Consider the following 24,865-nt stretch of genomic DNA (forward strand, 5'->3'; position numbering starts at 1 on the left):
TCTAAGGTAATGTTCTCTGAAATATTACCAGTGCCATGCGCTAGCCCAGGGAGGCAGAGGGAGATTAGGGAGGTAAATGTGTGGCTTAGAGACTGGTGTAGGAAAGAGGGGTTTGTGTTCTTGGAACACTGGGCGAACTTCTCAGTCAGGCACCATCTTTTTTGTCGCGATGGATTGCACCTGAATAAGGAGGGGGCTGCTGTGCTTGGGGGCAGGATGGTTAGAAGGTTGGAGGAGCTTTTAAACTAGGAGCCTGTGGGGAGGGTTTAGTTAGAAACTACGGGTCAAACAGTGAGAACAGTAAGGATGGAGGTAGTGAACAAAATGGGGGTGGAGAAGGGGGGAGGGAAAGATCAGCACACAAGGGTATTTACATGGGTATTGACACAGGAATTACTGACACGGGTATTGCCCAAGGTATTCCCAAATTATTACCTAATGACGATTATGGTTAATCAGTTCGGCATATAGAAAATGATGTCCATAGCACAAGTGAAAATACTTACATTGCAGGGGAGTTTAGAAAGACTTAATAGGTCAAACAGAGATAGTAGTAAGGAAGGCTGTATTAAGTATGATGGGGTAGAAAGGGAGGGAGGAGAATAACAGTTGGTAAGTGTAATTCTAGAAAGAATCTTGTAAATAATAGGATACTATTAAAACAAACGGGCAAGGGAAATAATAAGCTAAAATGTATGCTTGCGAACGCAAGAAGCCTATCAGATAAAATGGGGGAATTGGAATGTCTTATATCAAAGAATCAGTATGATATTATAGGTATTACAGAGACATGGTGGGACGACTGGGTTACAAATTTAAAGGGATATTCTCTTTTCAGGAGGGATAGGGCTACCCAAAGGGGAGGAGGGGTATGTTATGTATTAGTGATTACAACTAATGGAAGGTCATGATATAAAGTGGATGAATGTACTTGATCCTTACAAAAATAAGTATTAATTCATAACATGGTAAATGCGTGAGGACACGCATATTTCTAGTGGGCTAGTATGTGGTACCTCAGACCCTCGGTGTACCTACATGTTGCGTCCTGCTGTATATAAAACGTATATTAATTTATGCTGTGCCATCATATTTACTGGTAGAGCTTTCAGTAACAGTATTGCCACAGTCACAGGGCTAAATGAGCTCTCATGTGTCTCTGACTGCGCAAGGACACTACAGAGGACAGTTGGTGAGAGGAAGGATTTGAACCTGCACACGCTGCAGGCGAGATAGATCCGGCAACTTGGCCAGAGGTTATAAATAAAAGTTCTGACTGACAGTTGGGAGAGCTGAGGTAACGGTCCAGGGAGCAGGATCCTTGCTGCCCTCTAACAAGAGGTCTGGTGTGCTGGCAGGGGGACAGAGTACAGGAGGCTATGGGAGACGCACATATTATGGGTGTAAAAGACACTTGAGGCTAGTCCCCAGTAACCATTGCAATCGGATACTGTTAATGACAGCCTGGAGGGACGGAGTAAAGCAGCAGCTGTCCAGGGACCTGAGTGAAGGAGAGAGCAGCGGTGAGGTGGGTGATGTACCTCACTTTCGCACAGCCTAAGTTATGCGGCCCAGCACTGATACCAATATGGCTACAAATGCTGCATGACACTATTAGCAGCAGGTGTAGAGCAGAACAATATCCCCCTCTGCCCTAGCTAGACAGCTAGCCCTCAATTGAACAAGTGCTAAATAGCATCATGCTTGTTAAGAGACTGACTGGCCATTAATGATTTACTCACATAACACCTGGCTACTGTATATGGTAGGGGAACAGTATTAACCTAACGCGTCAGTCAAAACTGTCTAAAGCTTCAAAAGGAAGGACTAGCAGAGGCCTCTTAGAGCGGCTTCTCCCTATTTACTCCATCTGCATAATACTGCCTCCAAAGCCTATTAACTGTGTTGCAACATCAAAACAAAAGGAAAATGATAGGGGAATAGCTAGAAATCGACTCTCAACATATGGGACAGCAAAGTAACCCTGATTACTGTATGCCCTGTCTCTATTTCATATAACAAGCAGGAGAGAGCATGACTCAAAACAACAGGTCATGGCTCAGTGAACTTTCCTTACAGCCAGACTGCAGAACCCTTAAAACTAACTAATTTTCTAGTGGATTTACAAACTTGGCAAAATAACATTCAGCTCATTCGTTCACTCTTTAGAAAGTGCACCAACAATATCCTGGCCAGGAGGGACTACCAGGAATAGCCTGGAGTTAGGGTACATGGGATTATTCGCTTATAAGTGTATTTAGATGCATGCATATAGTTATGATGCTGAGGCATATTTTCAGTGGGTAACTTAAAGTTTTAAAACCACATACACATAGGACTGCTATATTTTAATGACATTAACCCTGTTATTAGTTAGAGGAGGAAAAGGATGCAGGGACATACAGGAGCTGTTTCCTCTATTATATTTATTTGATGTTTTATGAAGTGTCAAAATGCATAGAATGCATAAATAGATCTGTAATTATCAAATGCAATTCTTTTGTTAATGTGTATTCTTTTTAAATATGATTAGTTAGCACATATACATATTGATGTAAAGTGGTTATTGCAGTTGCTCCAAACTGAGCGGTGGTACTTTCTTATTAAATGAAGATAAACCTTTTTAAAGACATTTGCAATTATTCCTTACAACAAAGAGTAGACCTCCTTACCTCTCTGTCATCTCAAAAGGATCACAAAGACGACTGCATGATCTAGGTCTGGTAAGGATTGGCTGGATTTCACTGCATTCTCTTACACCATTTAGTGAGTGTTACACATACATGAGGAGGAACAACTCTTGCAGCAAACTGAAAAAGCTGCGGGAATGGGGGACATCCTAGTGATCGGGGATTTTAACTATGCTGATATAAATTGGAGTAACGATTCATATGTAAAAGCTAGGGGCAACAGGTTCTTAGATACGTTAAAGGATCACTACTTGTCTCAATTAGTTGACGACCCAACTAGAGGTAAAACTATTCTGGACCTAGTTATTACCAATAATGTGGACATTAAATCAATCACAAAAGTTGGGGAAACCTTGGGAAACAGTGATCACTAAATGATCACATTCGACATCAGTTTCAAGAAACATAGCTATAAGGGATCAACCAAAACATTAAACTTTGGAAAGCTAACTTCAATATGCTGAGACGAGCACTAAACGACATTGACTGGGAAGTTTTGTTTCATGGTAAAGACTCTACAGAAATGTGGGATGCTTTAAAAGCGTTGCTCAATAGCAATATTCACAGATTCATTCCCATGGGCAGAAACGCAGGAGTACTAAACTCAAACCAATATGGCTTAATAAGTAGTTCAAAGAAGAAATGGCTAAAAAGAGGCGTGCTTTCAAAGCATTTAAATCTAATGGAGGGGAGGAGTCATTCCAGTACTACAAGGAATGTAATAAAAGATTCAAAAAAGTAATGAGCAGCTAAAATTGTAAACGAAAAGCAAATCGCTATAGAGAGTAAAAGCAATCCTAAAAAGTTTTATAAATACATATACAGCAAAAGGTTAAAAAGGGAGAACGTAGACCCATTAAAAGATGAACTGGGAGCCTTGATAAACGATAACAAAATAAAAGCGGAAATACTGAACAATTTTTTTCATCAGTGTTCACCAGGGAGGATCAGACGGTGATAGTAGTGCACAACGACAGTAAATCAGTGAGGAAGTAGTCCTGGAGAGACTAAGCAACATAAAGATTAATAAATCACCTGGCCCAGATGGTTTTCACCCGAGGGTTCTTATGAAGCTTAGGTTACAGCTTGCAAGAACCCTATACTTGATTTTCTATAGTTCAATTAGATCAGGCATGGTACCGAAGGATTGGCGTATAGCTGAGGTAGTGCCATTATTTAAAAAGGGAACAAAAAATCATCCTGGCAACTATAGACCAGTTTGTTTGACCTCTATAGTGGGTAAAATATTGAAAGGAATTTTGAAGGATAGCATAGAGGATTATCTGCAGACTACTAAGATTATTAGCAAGAGTCAGCATGGGTTTGTGAGGGACAGATCATGTCAAACTAACTTAATTAGCTTCTATGAGGAAGTGAGCATTAATCTTGACCAAGGAAAAGCAGTGGATGTGGTCTATTTAGATTTTGCAAAAGCCTTCGATACAGTGCCTCACAGGAGACTGTTCATCAAATTAAGGGAGCTTGGCATAGGAAAAACTATTTGTACATGGATAAGTAATTGGCTGGATAACAGGGTACAATGAATAGTGGTCAATGGGATGTTCTCCAGCTGGGCACCAGTAGTCAGCGGAATACCACAAGGGTCTGTACTCGGCCCGCTACTGTTCAATATATGTATTAATGATCTAGGAATAGGCCTGAAATGCACAGTCTCAATCTTTGCAGATGATACTAAACTGTGTAAGGTAATTCATTCGGAAGTCGATGTAGAGTCTCTACAGAATGACTTATTTAAACTTGAAACCTGCGCGTCTAAATGGAGAATTAGGTTCAATATAGAAAAATGCAAAGTTATGCATTTTGGGATAAAAAACAAAAAAACAAACTTGCATCCTACACATTAAATGGGGAAAATATGTGGGTAACAGTAGTGGAAAAAGATTTGGGGGTGCTCATAGATAATAGGCTTAATAACAGTACACAATGTAAAATTCCAGCAAAGAAGGCAAGTAAGGTGCTAGCGTGCATAAAACCGGGTATTGAGACAAGGGGCGAGAATGTAATGCTGCCGCTGTACAAATCGTTGGTACATCCGCACCTGGAATATTGTGTTCAATTTTGGGCACCACATTATAAAAAAGATATCAGGGAACTCGAAAGGGCAGGCATGTCCAAACTGCGGCCCTCCAGCTGTTGTGAAACTACATATTCCAGCATGCCCTGACACAGTTTTGCTGTCAGAGAATGCTAAAGCTGTGTCAGGGCATGCTGGGATGTGTAGTTTCTCAACAGCTGGATGGCCGCAGTTTGGACATGCCTGGATTAAAGGGTTTGAGGCACTAGAGTACGAGGAAAGACTTATTAGGTTAAATATGTATACACTAGAAAAGAGGCGTCTAAGAGGAGACATTATTAATATCTTATAGGCTAGAGAAGAGAAAATTCTGTACACAACGTAGGAAAGGGTTCTTCACAGTAAGGGCAATAAAGATTTGGAACTCCCTGCAGTAGAAGGTGGTAATGGCGGACTCTGTAAATGCATTTAAAAACGGATTGGACAAATTTCTAACTGAGAAAAGTATCCCTAGGCTGTGGCATTTAATATATTGACATTAAATATCTGGGAGTGATACGAATTATAGTTGTTAATTGGTACTAAACCATTACTTCACCACGTACATTATAATATGCACAGCTTAATACAGAATACAGGTTGAACCCGATGGGCATTTTGCCTCTTTTCAGCCTCATTAACTCATACCCTCCAACTGTACCTTTTTAATAGGTACAGTACCTTTTTTTCATGGTCTGTACCGATTTTTGCCTCTCCAAACTTCCATTGAAAGTATAGGAAAAGGGGCGTGGCCACGCCCCCTTTACACGCGACCACGCCCCTTTTTCGGGTTTGTACCGATTTTTCTGTGTAAAATGTTGGAGGGTATGTTAACTATGGGGATAATTCAGAGTTGATTGCAGCAGCAAATTAGCAGTTGGGCAACACCATGGGGGTAATTCTGAGTTGATCGCAGCAGCAAGTTTGTTAGCAATTGGGCAAAACCATGTGCACTGCAGGTGTGGCAGATATAACATTTGCAGAGAGAGTTAGATTTGGGTGGTTATTTTGTTTCTGTGCAGGGTGAATACTGGCTGCTTTATTTTTACACTGCAATTTAGATTTCAGTTTGAACACACCACACCCAAATCTAACTCACTCTGCACATGTAAAATCTGCCGCCCCTGCAGTGCACATGGGTAATTCAGAGTTGATCGCAGCAGCAAATTTGTTAGCAGCTGGGCAAAACCATGTGCACTGCAGGGAGGGGGGGGCAGATATAACATGCCGCAGGCCGTCGTTCCCTAGCGATCGCCTCTGCTTGATTGACAGGCAGAGGCGGTCGCTGGGCGGAGGGGGCGGCACGGCGGCGTTTGGCCACCGTTTTGGGGGGCGCGGTCCGGCCAACGCAGGCGTGGCCGGATCGTGTGGGGGCGGGCCGCAACGGCTGCCTGATGTTACACGCAGCCGCTGCGACCAGGGGCAGCGATGAGCAACTCCCGGTCACCCGCAGGAGCTGCGCTGGCCGGGAATTACTCAACAAGTACAAAAGCATCGCCGCTTATCACAGCTACGATCAAGTCGGAATGAGGGCCATGGTTTTGCCCAACTGCTAACAAATTTGCTGCTGTGATCAACTCTGAACTAGGCCCTATGTTACTATGTTACAGTTATAAACTGTCACACACATAGTCACACATTAATACAAAAAGATATACTGTATACATATAGACAATGACACAACAGATCACACAAATACACATATATATATATATCTATGTACAGTCAAATACACATATATTGGGGTAAATGTAAGTCCAAGTTGATAGAGCTATGGGACTTTGGGTGAGAATGACCATAATTTTAAATCGGCAATCATTTACAAGGTAAAACCAGGTCACACACTTATACACAAATATACATACTGTCCCACACAGTCATATACATGTACATATACACCAGTGACGTGCGGTGAGGTCAGAGGCTGGTGAGGCACACATGGGGGTGGGTCTGGGTGCTGGGAGTCTGTGATCTCCTATTCAATGTAACACACACACCCGTCCCACACTCACTACAGATGCCACACACACATACACACTCACACTCACACAGAGCCCTGTCCCCACACTCACTACAAATGCCACACACACACAGTGGCGCCGAGAGGGGGTGGATGGTACTCTCTACCTGGCTCGGGCCCATTGGAGGGGCCCTGGTCCAGCTGCCTTCCCCCTTCCTTGTTGCTTACAGACGCATGTCGGGTGGGGAGAGAGAGGACTGGCCACCACTGCAGCAGCCTCTCTCCCAGTCCAGCAGATGCTGGCGTGTGCTGGAGTGACAGGCAGCTCAGCAGTGGCCAGTCCTCTCTATAGTGATAAAAGGAAGGGGAGCGATCACGCCCTCCCTTGCGCTGCCACCCACCAGTTCTGACACTGGCTCCCCCGCTGCATGGTGCGCACACACACACACACACACACACGGAGTCCTGTGCCCACACTCCCAACAGATGCCAAACACACACACACACACACACATACACAAACACTCACTACAGATGCCACACACACACACACATACAATCCTGTCCCCACACTCACTACAGATGCCACACACACACACACACACACACACACACACATACAATCCTCTCCCCACACTCACTACAGGTGATATACACACACACACATACATACACACACACACACACACAATCCTGCCCCACACTCACTACAGATGCCACACACACACATACACACACATACACAAACACTCACTACAGATGCCACACACACACACACACATACAATCCTGTCCCCACACTCACTACAGATGCCACACACACATATACAATCCTGTCCCCACACTCACTACAGATGCCACACACACATATACAATCCTGTCCCCACACTCACTACAGATGCCACACACACATATACAATCCTGTCCCCACACTCACTACAGAACACACACACATATCCTCCAACATTTTACACATAAAAATCGGTACAAATTAGAAAAGAGGGCGTGGTTGCGGGTAACCACGCCCCTTTCCCTATACTTTCAATGGAAGTTTGGAGAGCCAAAAATCGGTACAGACCATAAAAAAAGGTACTGTACCTGCTAAAAAGGTACAGTTGGAGGGTATGCACACACTGCTACTCAGCCCAGTCACTGTGCACGGGTGGCTGCTGCTGGCACTTCAGATTCCCATCTCCCTCCTCCCCTGTCACGCTGCTCAGCTCGGTGTCTGTGTTCCTGCACTTTCTGGAATGGTCACATGACCAATCCGAGCTGCCCATCAGAGCACAAGTACGCCGCCACACTGAGGCATGCCTCCCATTTCTCCTTTCTAAGCAGCATGATTGGCTGCTGTGTAGCCCATCCACGCTGTACAGGCAGGCTCTGACAGTGTGTGAGATGAGGCTCAGCTCTGGCTGCCTCATCTCTGTCTCTCCCTGTAACTCTGGCCAGTTTTATCTATAAAATGTTTGCAATAATACAAAGAATATGCTTAGAAGTTATAAGCATCTTCTTTGTGTTATTCCAATCATTTTTATAGTCAAAACTGTAAAATATGACAGGGAGCATGACAGGTGAGGCTCTGCCTCCCCTGCCTCCCCTGACTGCACGTCCCTGATATACACATGCAGATATACAGTATAGTCACACACATACATATCACTTATGCACATATACATACTATATAGATGGTGAGTGTCCCCCCTCCTCCCTCTTACACTGTCCTGTCTCTTCCCCTCCTTTCACATGGTGCTAGAAGTGCACTGAAGAGAAAGCACAGTGCCATGTAGCCCCATCCCCCACCTCGGATTCCTCTTCTGTTCAATTTTTACAGCTTGAGGTGCACTTTTGCACTGCAGTTGTAACCAAAGCTAGGGGGCCCCCCGAGAGAGTTGGGATCCAGGGATCTGTGCCACCTATTGATAGATATATCTACATTTCCAAATAGGATTTACCAGGACCATAGGGATGGGGGCACAAGCAGTTCCAGCGCCTTGGATTCAAGTAACTGAGGGCGGCATGATAGCTGCCCCACGGGCCATGCATAAGGCCAGCAGGGTGCCTGGTATTACACCCTGCTAGCCTGAAGTGTATTAGTACTATGTAACCCACAAACTCCCTATCCTTGCATCGCCTACTTATTAGAAACAACCTTTAGTGATTTTTTAAAAAGTTTTAGTTGGATATCCAATTACCGGAGCTAATTGTCCCACCGGGGGCTATCCTATTAGCCCTGATAAGCCGGTACGAGCAGCGGCTTATCGGGGCTTCTGATGCTGCACCGGGTGCTGGCTCCTGACAGCTCCCGGTGCAGCGCTGACCTCCTGCTCCCCGGTCACATAACCGCAACCGGGGTCAGGGGAAGAGGGGGCTACAGCGCTGCTCCGGAGTCGGTAGATATATTGGCCGTCGGCTGTGCTGCAGTGCCGACGCAATATGGCTGTGAACGACGGATTTCACAGACATATCGCCCGTACCCACTGGTCGACGGACCCACGATATATCGGCCGTTCAATAGAACGGCCGATATATCGTCCAGTGTGTACGGGCCATTAGACTTGGTTTTGAAGAGATGCTGCTAAGTGTAATAGACTCCGAGTTCCGGAGGTGCGGGAATTTTGTGCGAGTCTGCCCATTTTTTTAAAGCAGCAGTCATGGTAAAACCAGGTTGAGTTTGCCTTGTAAATTATTGCTGCTTAAAAAAAAATGGTCAGACTTGCACAAAATTCCCGCACCTCCGGAACTCGGAGGCTATTACAATTAGCTGTTTGTCTGATAGCTACTGAAATGCTTATTCAAAAAGTGATCTTAATAGAAAAACTGTATCTGCGCCCCCTGCTTTTTCTTTTGTGCGAAACAGGGAAAATACAGTTGATATACCGACCCCAATATACATGAATAAAATACAGCAGTGGTCTCCAGGCTTAGACTAGATGCTTTTTCACATCCATAATAATTGGTTGTATTAGAAAAATTATTTGCCCACACATGTAATTAGAGTTTCTAAATAAGCTTTATTGTCCCCAAATATGGGAAAAAAAGTCCTCTTCTTGAAGAAGATACTTAATATTTGATCACTTTTAGTACTTGTAAATATTCTTCCTGTCTTCATTTCCTGACAAGTATTCATTTTTTGGCTAATATAAATATTGTACTTTTCAGTAAAAGAAATTCTCTGGTGATCTCATCTCCCATAAGTTCTACCAATTCGTTTTTCATGGCTTCAGTAGACCCTGGGACAAACACTACAACTACTGGAAAAGAGTCCATAGATCAGAAGTGTGAGGAGAGTTCCCTATCCTCCACTGCCAGTGAGCCACACGATCCCTCCATAGATGGCCTTTCTTGTACATTATCTGAGGAGGTAGTGCATGATGTATCACCAGTTCATCCGGATGATGTTTGTGGGAAACAATTGGAGGAATCTGAAAGTGAGAATTCAGAGGGATTTGTACAGATCAACACAACTGAATGTAAAGAGGAGATGTACTCTGAGGAAAATACAACAACTGAATTAGAAAAAAGAAATGCTGCTTGTGAGGATTTCACAGACACTGAAGAAGTGTCGCAGCATAGTACTGGAATTACTGAAGACAAGGAGTCAGATAAAATGATACTGGAAAATGCAGATATAATAACAACACAAAGCCAAAGTGGAACTGAAGACAGTACATTGGGAGATTCAGGTCGCTGCATTGAAACGGTTGCAGATGAACATGCACCTGCAGGTCCAGGTGATACAATACAGCTGGACGCTGGAGACACAACAGCCAAAGACACCGGAAAAAGTATACAGCATCATTCAAATGATGTAAACCAAGTGAGCTCAGTGCATGCACCGCAGGATAATTTACAAAATACAACACAAGTTTATGCAAAATATCCATCAGAGGCTGAAATGGTGCACCAGGATATGGGAGGCATGCAGGACATGGTAGAATCCAGTGATAGAACCCCAGACAAGTCAGGAGATGCAACTACAGAGGATTCAAAGAACAATTCACAAGAGTCTTTCAGTGACAATTGCCAGGAAGACACAGAGGACATAACACAAAATGATTCAGATGATAGAACACAGGCTAATTCCAGATCAGGAACGCAAAAGGGCACAGGGGACAAAGAGGAGCATAAATCTCAGGATAACAGAATGCAACGCTCCAACACTGCAGTTTCATCAGAATCTAAAGGTATACCTGAAGACAATGACTCTGTCGGCCATACGGCTACTTGCACCACACCACAAGCACCTGAAGAAATGAATCCACAACCAAATGTTGGTACTGACGTACTGATTGGGAGGCAGCAGAATGATTCAGGTATATTCCGGTATTGTTTTTATTACAGATCTATATTAGGCATCTTCTTACAAATTATATTTTTCATCTTATACAAACTGAATACACAACCATTCTTATTTAGGGCCCGATTCAGAGCCACACACAAATCACATGTAAGGGCAATGTTCACATAGTTGAGCATTTATTTGCAATTGCACAAGCACGAAAGTTCCTAAAAATCCCTACAGCACGAGTTACACAAAGGTGCTGGTGCAACTGAGACGCACGGTATCAGAAATACTGAGGAAAAGAGACGGCCATTACTGGGTGGTGATGCACAATGCAGGCGTAGAAGGCCCTAGTCAAATGGAGAAACAGCACCTGCCATAGGGCGATGGTGCTACCAATCACTTCATTAACAAACAAAAAAACACATTGCAGATTAAAAAAAACAAAACTAGTATTGATAAAAAACATAAAATTATTATAGTTCTTTAAAGTGAAACTGAAATGGAAATACTGCAGTATATTAAGATTCATGGTAAGAACTATATATACTTTAGTATAAGCGTTCAGAACAAAAAATTGTGGTGAAACTTTCACTAAAAACCGGAGAAACAATGGGGTAAATTTACTAAGATGGGAGTTCTATTTAAGATGGGATGTTGCCCATAGCAACCAATCAGATTCTACTTCTCATTTATCTAGCACCTTCTAGAACAGGCCTGGCCAACCTTGGGCTCTCCAGATGTTGTGAAACTGCACATCCCAGCATGCCCTGCCTCAATGTTAGCATTCCCTTATGGCAAAGTTGTGGCAAGGCATGATGGGACATGTAGTTTTACAACAGCTGGAGAGCCACAGGTTGGCCAAGCATGTTCTAGAAGATAATACCTGGAATCTGATTGGTTGCTATGGGCAACATCCCATCTTAAATAGAAGACCCATCTTAGTAAATTTACCACAATGGCTCTATTTATCAAATGTAGAAAAGCAGCATCCCTGGCGAAAATAGCAATAGGATTTTCATTAGTTTTCCCCTATCTATGAAGCATACTTGCTGACTTTTAGTTGCTCCTCTCCAAGAGAAGCCTGGAGAGGCGATGCAGCTGACCATTTTGGGGCCAGGGCCAGGCTCTAAAGGTAGGGCATCTGGAACTGAGCATTTTGTTTTAGTTAAAGTCACCATATACTATACTATACGGTCACATTATTACCTCTATGTTTCCAACTTCTCGGCACAACTAGCAAACAGCGGCGGAACAAGGGGAGAGGGGGCATCGTGATGATCACCTCCCGTAACACTACCCTCCTGCCTACAGCTGTCACTGCATGGGTGGCTCTAACAGCAGAGTGTAGGTGTGCAGCACATCAGGGCAGGGAGAAAGCAGAGGAAACAAGGGGGAAATATTCCCCTGCGCTGGAAGTGTAGATGCTGCAAATATGTATATGCTCCGGAGTTATCGACCGGAAAATGAACAATAATACAATACAAGAAATTATATACAAATTGCGCTTCAACACTGGATAGATAAAAAAGAAATATCTCAGACCGATTTGTTCCCAAGAGGTCGTAATGTCTCTGTTAGATTTCTTCCGGAGTTTTCTCCAACATGATAGTACATAAATGGAGAAAAACAAAATGGAAAAATATCCAATATGTAGTAAGTTCTTTATGAGATAATGAGAGTCATATAGAGGGACTATAGGATATAAAGTCTCCCCTCCTTGGTGTCTTTTTGGAAATATTCAAGGGTCACCCGAAAGATGTGTCGATCATAAACGAGGGATGCTCACTTTCTTGCTTACTTCAATATACATGTGCGTACTCCTATAAAGGTATCTTTAGGGTTTTCATAGAAAGCTTCACTCCAAATGGTAATCGGTTGGTCAAACTATTTCTCCAAATTGTGGGACATGGGTAAGACCATGGAGGCCGTGTCCTGGCAGGCACCGGGAGTAGAGTACACACCAGCCTCGGGGTAACACCGTAACACTCGAGAAAGCAGAGACTGCCGCTGTATGCTGTGCTGGGGTGGGAGGCTGCTCCGCCACTTCTAGCAATTAACATTTGTGGGTTCAGTGGTGCAAAGACCACAGACAATGCACTGAACAGGGAATTACAATTCTATGGTGTTGACTGACAGTCATATCATTGATATTCAGAATGTCAATACTGTAGTGTTGAATGATTCAGAATGTCGATAAATTCGTTCATAGTGTCGACACTGACAAAATGTTGACGTGTTCAAAATGCATTATGAGCATTAGGGTTGGGCTGCGGTTATGGTTAGATAGTATGGTTGACATTCTCACCGTTGACCAGTGCATGTCTAGCGCATTCATGGCATGATTTGAGTATAATCATTACCTTTGAAGGCAAAGTCAATGTTAATCAATTCACTACTAAACAACACCAAAGATGTAATAGAGTGAGAGTTTCAGAAAGTGAGAGATTTGGTAAGGTTTTGCAGTTTTTTTAAAGTGGCAATCATTTACACAGCAAGATCAACCTGGTTTTGCAGTGTAAATGATTGCCACTTTAAAAAAAACTGAAAAACCTTACCAAATCTCTCAATTTCTGAAACTCTCACTCTATTACATTTGACCCATTGTTTTTTTTATCACCAATTAACATGTATGTCAGGTCAGTTGTTGAAAGACTCTTGTGTAAAAATGGTGCTGTTTGCCACTTGCACAATTACAAACTTCTGGGTGTATTTACTAAAGTGCAGGATTTTACAAGTCGAGATGTTGCCCATAGCAACCAAACAGATTCTAGCTATTAATTTTTAGAAGGTGCTAGATAAATGATATGGAGAATCTGATTGGTTGCTGCGGGCAACATCTCCACTTCTGAAAACCTGCACTTTAGTAAATATACCCCATAAAGACCATATCAGCTGCACATGCGGGCTAGATGCATCATCGCTTGGAGAGTGATAAAATGGAGAAAGAAAAAGTGCCAGCCAATCAGCTCCTAACTGCCATGTCACAGGATGTGTTTGAAAAATGGCAGTTAGGAGCTGATTGGCTGATACTTTTTCACTCTCCATTTTATCAATTTCCAAGCAATGATACATCTGGCCCTGTGTGTATTGTTGTTTTTTGTCCACTACCTGTATTTAACATCTCTATAAAGGAAATGTTCAATTACTATTTGTTATGCTTGTGTTTTGTTTTCTTGTTTGTTTGTTTGTTTGTTTGTTTTTTATTATTATTTAAATTAACATTGTCTTTATCTTATGCAGGTTGTGAAAACCAAGTGATCGTACCAATGTCTACACAGACACAGGATTCAAAACTGTAGCTAATGTGGACATAAATTACTCCACATAAGCCAAGGAACAATGGCCATCATTCCGAGTTGTTCGCTCGCTAGCAGATTTTAGCAGCATTGCACACGCTAGGCCGCCGCCCTCTGGGAGTGTATCTTAGCATAGCAGAATAGCGAACGAAAGAGTAGCAGAATTGCGAATAAATAATTCTTAGCAGTTTCTGAGTAGCTCGAGACTTACTCCTGCACTGCGATCAGCTCAGCCCGTTTCGTTCCTGGTTTGATGTCACAAACACGTCCTGCGTTTGGCCAGCCACTCCCCCGTTTCTCCAGATACTCCCGCGTTTTATCCTGGCACGCCTGCGTTTTTCCGCACACTCCCAGAAAACTGTCAGTTTCCGCCCAGAAACACCCACTTCCTGTCAATCACACTCCAATCACTTCAATGAAAATTCTTCGATCGGACGTGAGTAAATCTACTAAGTTTTGTGCTAAAATACTTAGCGCATGCGCGCTGCATACCATGCGCATATTTACCTTAATCACTCCGTTGCAAAAATCGGCAACGAGCGGACAACTCGGAATGACCCCCAATATGTCACTGTACATGTTTACAACACAATTAATATCTCCTTTTCAGAAGGATAGCATCATTCTACATATTTACCTTCTTTATTAACATCCACTGACTGCAAATAGTGTTGTTTGAAAATCTATAACTTCTTTATGTTAATGCTGAAGATTGACCCACTTGTATTGAGGCTCTGATATTTCAGAGTGTCTAAACCATGTGTCTTACTCAATTACTTTTGCTTATTGTATTCCGGGAGACAGGGCCGGATTAAGCCTTTGGGGGGCCTGGGGTACTTAAGATAGGGGGGGGCCTCTTGTCAGGACCATCCCCCTGGTTATGTCTGATGTGTGTGTGCCTCCTCACCCTGCAACAGCAATTCCCTGTACCCACATCCAGAGCCAGATTTAGACCATCAGTTTGGGTCCTCCCTTCCCCAACTGCATGCAGTTTCTCTCTCTCTCTCACACACACACACACACACACACACACACACACACACACACACACTGCCCCCATAGCAATACACACATACTGCCCCCATAGTGTCACACATGCCGGGTTGGTGACGTCGGCGGTCACACGGCGTGGGCGGTGCTGGGAGATCACATGATCTGCTTTTTTTGGGGACTAGCCCCATAAAGAATTCCTTTTTGGAGCACTCTTTTAAATAAATTTAGAAAAAATGTGATGTAAAGATATGATGTATATGATTAAAACGTAACCTTTATTTCTTATTAGCATAATATATATAAGGAGGAAAAATTATTATTTGTACAATACAGAAATATATATTTTCTCTATCGTCCTAGTGGATGCTGGGGTTCCTGAAAGGACCATGGGGAATAGCGGCTCCGCAGGAGACAGGGCACAAAAAGTAAAGCTTTTCCAGATCAGGTGGTGTGCACTGGCTCCTCCCCCTATGACCCTCCTCCAGACTCCAGTTAGATTTTTGTGCCCGGCCGAGAAGGGTGCAATTCTAGGTGGCTCTCATAAAGAGCTGCTTAGAGAAAGTTTAGCTTAGGTTTTTTATTTTACAGTGATTCCTGCTGGCAACAGGATCACTGCAACGAGGGACAGAGGGGAGAAGAAGTGAACTCACCTGCGTGCAGGATGGATTGGCTTCTTGGCTACTGGACATCAGCTCCAGAGGGACGATCACAGGTACAGCCTGGATGGTCACCGGAGCCGCGCCGCCGGCCCCCTTGCAGATGCTGAAGTAAGAAGAGGTCCAGAATCGGCGGCTGAAGACTCCTGCAGTCTTCTAAAGGTAGCGCACAGCACTGCAGCTGTGCGCCATTTTCCTCTCAGCACACTTCACACGCAGTCACTGAGGGTGCAGGGCGCTGGGGGGGGGGCGCCCTGGGAGGCAAATGAAAACCTATTAAAAGGCTAAAAATACCTCACATATAGCCCCCAGAGGCTATATGGAGATATTTAACCCCTGCCTGGATTCACAAAATAGCGGGAGACGAGCCCGCCGGAAAAGGGGCGGGGCCTATCTCCTCAGCACACGGCGCCATTTCCTCTCACAGCTCCGCTGGTCAGGACGGCTCCCAGGTCTCTCCCCTGCACTGCACTACAGAAACAGGGTAAAACAGAGAGGGGGGGCAAATTTAATGGCAATATTTTGATATATATAAAGCAGCTATAAGGGAGCACTTATTATAAGGCTATCCCTGTCATATATAGCGCTTTTTTGGTGTGTGCTGGCAGACTCTCCCTCTGTCTCCCCAAAGGGCTAGTGGGTCCTGTCTTCGTGTAGAGCATTCCCTGTGTGTCTGCTGTGTGTCGGTACGTGTGTGTCGACATGTATGAGGACGATATTGGTGTGGAGGCGGAGCAATTGCCAAATATGGGGATGTCACCTCCTAGGGGGTCGACACCAGAATGGATGCCTTTATTTGTGGAATTACGGGATAGCGTCAACTCGCTTAAGCAGTCGTTTGACGACATGAGGCGGCCGGACAATCAATTAGTGCCTGTCCAGGCGCCTCAAACACCGTCAGGGGCTGTGAAACGCCCTTTGCCTCAGTCGGTCGACACAGACCCAGACACAGGCACTGATTCCAGTGGTGACGGTGACGAATCAACCGTATTTTCCAGTAGGGCCACACGTTATATGATTTTGGCAATGAAGGAGGCGTTACATTTAGCTGATACTACAGGTACCACTAAACAGGGTATTATGTGGGGTGTGAAAAAACTACCTATAGTTTTTCCTGAATCAGAAGAATTAAATGACGTGTGTGATGAAGCGTGGGTTGCCCCTGATAAAAAGCTGATAATTTCAAAGAAATTATTGGCATTATACCCTTTCCCGCCAGAGGTTAGGGAGCGCTGGGAAACACCTCCTAGGGTGGACAAGGCGCTAACACGCTTATCTAAACAAGTGGCGTTACCCTCTCCTGAGACGGCCGCACTTAAAGATCCATCAGATAGGAGGATGGAAAATATCCAAAAAAGTATATACACACATGCAGGTGTTATACTACGACCAGCTATAGCGACTGCCTGGATGTGCAGTGCTGGGGTAGTTTGGTCAGAGTCCCTGATTGAAAATATTGATACCCTGGACAGGGACAATATTTTACTGTCGTTAGAACAAATAAAGGATGCATTTCTTTATATGCGTGATGCACAGAGGGATATCTGCACACTGGCATCACGGGTAAGTGCTATGTCCATTTCGGCCAGAAGAGCTTTATGGACGCGACAGTGGACAGGCGATGCGGATTCAAAACGGCATATGGAAGTTTTGCCGTATAAAGGGGAGGAGTTATTTGGAGTCGGTCTATCAGATTTGGTGGCCACGGCTACAGCCGGGAAATCCACCTTTCTACCTCAAGTCACTCCCCAACAGAAAAAGGCACCGACTTTTCAACCGCAGCCCTTTCGTTCCTTTAAAAATAAGAGAGCAAAGGGCTATTCATATCTGCCACGAGGCAGAGGTCGAGGGAAGAGACAGCAACAGGCAGCTCCTTCCCAGGAACAGAAGCCCTCCCCGGCTTCTACAAAAGCCTCAGCATGACGCTGGGGCTTCTCAAGCGGACTCGGGGACGGTGGGCGGTCGTCTCAAAAATTACAGCGCGCAGTGGGCTCACTCGCAGGTAGATCCCTGGATCCTGCAGATAATATCTCAGGGGTACAGGTTGGAATTAGAGACAGATCCACCTCGCCGTTTCCTGAAGTCTGCTTTACCAACGTCCCCCTCCGAAAGGGAGACGGTTTTGGAAGCCATTCACAAGCTGTACTCTCAGCAGGTGATAGTCAAGGTACCTCTTCTACAACAAGGGAAGGGGTATTATTCCACTCTATTTGTGGTACCGAAGCCGGATGGCTCGGTAAGGCCTATTCTAAATCTGAAGTCCTTGAACCTGTACATAAAGAAGTTCAAGTTCAAGATGGAGTCACTCAGAGCAGTGATAGCGAACCTGGAAGAAGGGGACTTTATGGTATCCTTGGACATCAAGGATGCGTATCTCCACGTTCCAATTTACCCCTCACACCAGGGGTACCTCAGGTTCGTTGTACAAAACTGTCACTATCAGTTTCAGACGCTGCCGTTTGGTTTGTCCACGGCACCTCGGGTCTTTACAAAGGTAATGGCCGAGATGATGATTCTTCTTCGAAGAAAAGGCGTATTAATTATCCCATACTTGGACGATCTCCTAATAAGGGCAAGGTCCAGAGAACAGCTAGAGATGGGATTAGCACTATCTCAAGAGGTGCTAAAGCAGCACGGATGGATTCTGAATATTCCAAAATCCCAATTAATGCCGACAACTCGTCTGCTGTTCCTAGGGATGATTCTGGACACGGTTCAGAAAAAGGTTTTTCTTCCCGAGGAAAAAGCCAAGGAGTTATCCGACCTGGTCAGGAACCTCCTAAAACCAGGAAAGGTGTCTGTGCATCAATGCACAAGAGTCCTGGGAAAAATGGTGGCTTCTTACGAAGCAATTCCATTCGGCAGATTCCATGCAAGAATTTTCCAAAGGGATCTGTTGGACAAATGGTCAGGGTCGCATCTTCAGATGCACCTGCGGATAACCCTGTCTCCAAGGACAAGGGTATCTCTTCTGTGGTGGTTGCAGAGGGCTCATCTATTGGAGGGCCGCAGATTCGGCATACAGGATTGGATCCTGGTGACCACGGACGCCAGCCTGAGAGGCTGGGGAGCAGTCACACAAGGAAGAAACTTCCAGGGAGTGTGGTCGAGCCTGGAAAAGTCTCTTCACATAAACATTCTGGAACTAAGAGCAATCTACAATGCTCTAAGCCAGGCGGAACCTCTGCTTCAAGGAAGACCGGTGTTGATCCAGTCGGACAACATCACGGCAGTCGCCCATGTAAACAGACAGGGCGGCACAAGAAGCAGGAGTGCAATGGCAGAAGCTGCCAGGATCCTTCGCTGGGCGGAGAATCACGTGATAGCACTGTCAGCAGTGTTCATCCCGGGCGTGGACAACTGGGAAGCAGACTTCCTCAGCAGACACGATCTTCACCCGGGAGAGTGGGGACTTCATCCAGAAGTTTTCCACATGCTAATAAACCGTTGGGAAAGACCAATGGTGGACATGATGGCGTCTCGCCTCAACAAAAAACTGGACAGGTATTGCGCCAGGTCAAGAGATCCGCAGGCAATAGCTGTGGACGCGCTGGTAACACCTTGGGTGTACCAGTCGGTGTATGTGTTTCCTCCTCTGCCTCTCATACCAAAGGTATTGAGAATCATACGGCAAAGCGGAGTAAGAACGATACTAGTGGCTCCGGATTGGCCAAGAAGGTCTTGGTACCCGGAACTTCAAGAGATGGTCACGGACGATCCGTGGCCTCTACCTCTGAGAAGGGACCTGCTTCAACAGGGTCCCTGCCTCTTTCAAGACTTACCGCGGCTGCGTTTGACGGCATGGCGGTTGAACGCCAGATCCTAAAAGGAAAAGGCATTCCAGAAGAAGTCATTCCTACCTTGATTAAGGCAAGAAAGGAAGTCACCGCGAAGCATTATCACCGCATTTGGCGGAAATATGTTGCGTGGTGCGAGGATCGGAGTGCTCCGACGGAGGAATTTCAACTGGGTCGTTTCCTACATTTCCTGCAATCAGGATTGTCTATGGGTCTCAAATTGGGATCTATTAAGGTTCAAATTTCGGCCCTGTCAATATTCTTCCAAAAAGAATTGGCCTCAGTCCCTGAGGTCCAGACTTTTGTCAAAGGAGTACTGCATATACAGCCTCCTGTGGTGCCTCCGGTGGCACCGTGGGATCTAAATGTAGTTTTAGATTTCCTCAAATCCCATTGGTTTGAACCACTAAAAAATGTGGATTTGAAATATCTCACATGGAAAGTGACTATGTTACTGGCCCTGGCTTCCGCCAGGAGAGTATCTGAACTGGCGGCTTTATCTTATAAAAGCCCTTATTTAATTTTCCATTCGGATAGGGCAGAGCTGCGGACGCGTCCGCATTTTCTCCCTAAGGTGGTATCAGCGTTTCACCTGAACCAGCCTATTGTAGTGCCTGCGGCTACAAGCGACTTGGAGGACTCCAAGTTGTTGGACGTTGTCAGAGCTTTAAAAATATACATTTCAAGGACGGCTGGAGTCAGAAAATCTGACTCGCTGTTTATACTGTATGCACCCAACAAGTTGGGTGCGCCTGCTTCTAAGCAGTCGATTGCTCGTTGGATTTGTAACACAATTCAACTTGCACATTCTGTGGCAGGCCTGCCACAGCCTAAATCTGTTAAGGCCCATTCCACAAGGAAGGTGGGCTCATCTTGGGCGGCTGCCCGAGGGGTCTCGGCATTACAACTCTGCCGAGCAGCTACGTGGTCAGGGGAGAACACGTTTGTAAAATTCTACAAATTTGATACCCTGGCAAAAGAGGACCTGGAGTTCTCTCATTCGGTGCTGCAGAGTCATCCGCACTCTCCCGCCCGTTTGGGAGCTTTGGTATAATCCCCATGGTCCTTTCAGGAACCCCAGCATCCACTAGGACGATAGAGAAAATAAGAATTTACTTACCGATAATTCTATTTCTCGGAGTCCGTAGTGGATGCTGGGCGCCCATCCCAAGTGCGGATTATCTGCAATACTTGTACATAGTTATTGTTAACTAATTCGGGTTATTGTTTAGGGAGCCATCTTTCAGAGGCTCCTCTGTTATCATACTGTTAACTGGGTTTAGATCACAAGTTGTACGGTGTGATTGGTGTGGCTGGTATGAGTCTTACCCGGGATTCAAAATCCTCCCTTATTGTGTACGCTCGTCCGGGCACAGTACCTAACTGGAGTCTGGAGGAGGGTCATAGGGGGAGGAGCCAGTGCACACCACCTGATCTGGAAAAGCTTTACTTTTTGTGCCCTGTCTCCTGCGGAGCCGCTATTCCCCATGGTCCTTTCAGGAACCCCAGCATCCATTACGGACTCCGAGAAATAGAATTATCGGTAAGTAAATTCTTATTTTTTTCTCCTTACTGGGGTCAAATGCTTTCAAAGATTATAGACCCTAACAACACATAAATAAAAAATATATCCTCCCTGAAAGGGGGGACAAAAAAGAAGGCTAATGGCTTGATGTTTGATGGAGTTCACAAAAACATGGATGTTAGTGGTCGCTGCTTATAATGATTGTTATAATCGATGTTATCAAATTTTTCCTTGTTATATATAAATGAGTCCTACGGCTAGAACAAATGCAATAGGAAATATCAAACAATCACTTTCTCTTATCCATGTAGTGCTCCTTCAAAGCTGCTACATTTAACACAATTATACCTTTGCAACAGTATGTAATGACATTGTCATATTTAAAATGATGTCTCTGTAAGGTAGCAGTATTAGTAAGCATTCGACCATAACCCATGAATTAAATTACCACTTCATTAGTAATTAATAACCCACACATAAACCTCTCATTAGGTATGAGTTCAGCTGTTACCTTTATCTGATCATGTATCAAATAATTTAAGGTCTTGCATCGTGAAAGAGATAATCTTTTTATAGCCCTCAGATCAATTCTAAACAATTATAAAAGTATACAGATGTGTCTTATGCTGCAATACAATGTATCCGCATCCTCTAAAAACAATTGTTGTAACATAATAACGAGGTTCAGATCTGAAGAGGATCTGAACCTCGTTATTATGTTACAACAATTGTGATCGAAGATTTGGTAATATATTACATTTTCCTTCTTTTTCTTCTTTTTTTCACAAGTGTCCCTCCGATCTCCGCGGCGCATTGAAGCCTTGCAATGCACCTGGTAACAGGGCCTCTCTAACACCGAACACGGAGATACGGGGGACTCTGGGGTCCGTTTTTCTATCAGCACTGCAGTATTTCCACTCTCACTCTTCCTCCGCTCATATGATGAGGGAGGGCAGCAGATGGGAAGATCTGCCATATATGCTGTACTCATTTTTATGATTTTCTTTTTTCTCTATACACTCCATTCATCAATAGGCTTTATTAGCTGTAAAGGTCCACTTTGAGTTTGAGACTAATTCCTGTATGCACTGCTATTGATGTCTAACTATATGCCATTTTTAAATAATGGAAACATTGATGCTGTCAATGTTTGTGCACAGACTCTACAAATAAGATGTGTTTTACTGTGGATATGGAATTGATATTTTGTATGCTTCTGTGAAAAAATTTATGCTCTTTTTAGAGGATGCGGATACATTGTATTGCAGCATAAGACACATCTGTATACTTTTATAATTGTTTAGAATTGATCTGAGGGCTATAAAAAGATTATCTCTTTCACGATGCAAGACCTTAAATTATTTGATACATGATCAGATAAAGGTAACAGCTGAACTCATACCTAATGAGAGGTTTATGTGTGGGTTATTAATTACTAATGAAGTGGTAAATTAATTCATGGGTTATGGTCGAATGCTTACTAATACTGCTACCTTACAGAGACATAATTTTAAATATGACAATGTCATTACATACTGTTGCAAAGGTATAATTGTGTTAAATGTAGCAGCTTTGAAGGAGCACTACATGGATAAGAGAAAGTGATTGTTTGATATTTCCTATTGCATTTGTTCTAGCTGTAGGACTCATTTATATATAACAATAAAAAAATTTATAACATCGATTATAACAATCATTATAAGCAGCGACCACTAACATCCATGTTTTTGTGAACTCCATCAAACATCAAGCTATTAGCCCTCTTTTTTGTCCCCCCTTTAGGGAGGATATATTTTTTATTTATGTGTTGTTAGGGTCTATAATCTTTGAAAGCATTTGACCCCAGTAAGGAGAAAAAAAAATATATTTCTGTATTGTACAAATAATTCTTTTTCCTCCTTATATATATTATGCTAATAAGAAATAAAGGTTACGTTTTAATCATATACATCATATCTTTACATCACATTTTTTCTAAATTTATTTAAAAGAGTGCTCCAAAAAGGAATTCTTTATGGGGCTAGTCCCCAAAAAAAGCAGATCATGTGAAGTTTTTTCATAATTCCAGGAGCACCTCCAGCTTAAATAAATTATATACAGGATTTTCCTGTAGAACTCTTTTCTAGCTGGTTCTAACTTGATATTTTCAATACTCATAGTCTGGTGCAGGAATCAACCTTAGCTTTAGATCACATGATCTCCAAGCGCCACCCATCTACACACTGTGAATGGGAAACAGGCTCCTGTTCACACCGCACAGCGAGCCGGGTTGAACACGCGTTTAACCCTGCTCGCTAGCAGGGTTGAAATACCGAGTCGCTCAACCAGGTATATTGCCCCCGGTACCTTTCACACCGCACAGGAAAATGGGTTATTCGCGCTCATGTGCCAATAACCCGTGTTCAAAGCTGGTGGTGTGAAAGGGGTATTAGACACCTCTTAATGACACGAATACCTCTTACTGACAGATACCATTGATGGACAGACACATCTTAGATAGGAACACTGACACACACACTTAATGACACAGACACTGCTTACTGGTCACACACTTAACTACACAGACACCTCTTGCTGACATAAACACACTTACTGACAGACACCCTTACTGACACAGACAACACTTGCTGACAGATGCGCCTTATTGACACATACACCACTTATTGGCACATGCATACTGACAGCCACCTCTTACTGATACAAGTTAATGATACAAACATTTACTGACACTCCTTACTGATACAAACACTTACTGAAACACACACTTATTGCCACAGATTCCACTTACTGACAGATATCACTTACTGACACTGTTTATTGGCAAATTATCATACATACTTACAGACACACCTTACTAACACAGATAAAACTTACTAACACAGATACCCCTTACTGAAACACACAACACACTTCTTTACACAGATACAGCTTACTGACAGTCTGACACAGACACCACTTATTGACCGATACCACTTACTGACATACACACTTCCTGACACACACACTAACACAAACACACTTACTGACACATATACACACACTGACACAAACACACAGACATACACACTTCATGACCTACATGACTGTGAGAAGCAGCTCAGCTTGAGTTGAAGTGGTCAATCCTATTGTGCATGTTATACAAAGGACAGGTATCTGTCTAACTTAAATAGAATCGGCAGTATGGTATCCAGAAGCAACGGTCTACATGGCTAAGGTCGACATGGACAAAAGGTAGACACTGAAAAGGTCGACACATGAAAACGTCAACTTAAGTTTTGTACAATTTTTTGTAATTTAAAATTTCTTCATACTTTACCAACGACATGAACTACGATTTAGAACAAAGGGGGTCATTCTGACCCGTTTGCTCGCTGCGTTTTAACGCAGCAGAGTGAATGGGTCCCTGCTGCACATGCACCGGCGCCGTAGTGCGCCGGCGCATGACAGATGCCGTTTCATGGGTTTGGTCCGGCCAACGCAGGCATGGCCGGACCGAATGGGGGGCGGGCCAAAGCGGCTGCGTGACGCCACACGCAGCCGCTGCGGGTCGGGGAGCGATGAGTAGCTCTCGGCCAGCCGCAGGAGCT

At 44.0% G+C, this 24,865-nt stretch overlaps 1 protein-coding gene across 1 annotated transcript in view; it reads left to right on the forward strand.

The window, feature by feature from the left end:
• BIN2 (bridging integrator 2) overlaps nt 1-15,504 on the forward strand; it is a 183,260-nt gene extending 167,756 nt beyond the window's left edge. The window contains exons 10-11 of the mRNA XM_063952273.1: nt 9,886-11,039; nt 14,252-15,504. Coding sequence (XP_063808343.1) covers nt 9,886-11,039; nt 14,252-14,310 — 1,213 coding nt within the window. The 3' untranslated portion in view covers nt 14,311-15,504. The remainder of the gene's footprint in view (nt 1-9,885; nt 11,040-14,251) is intronic.
• Nucleotides 15,505-24,865: the final 9,361 nt, after the last annotated feature.

The sequence above is a fragment of the Pseudophryne corroboree genome, chromosome 2 (genome assembly GCF_028390025.1).
Source record: "Pseudophryne corroboree isolate aPseCor3 chromosome 2, aPseCor3.hap2, whole genome shotgun sequence".
Taxonomy (NCBI): domain Eukaryota; kingdom Metazoa; phylum Chordata; class Amphibia; order Anura; family Myobatrachidae; genus Pseudophryne; species Pseudophryne corroboree.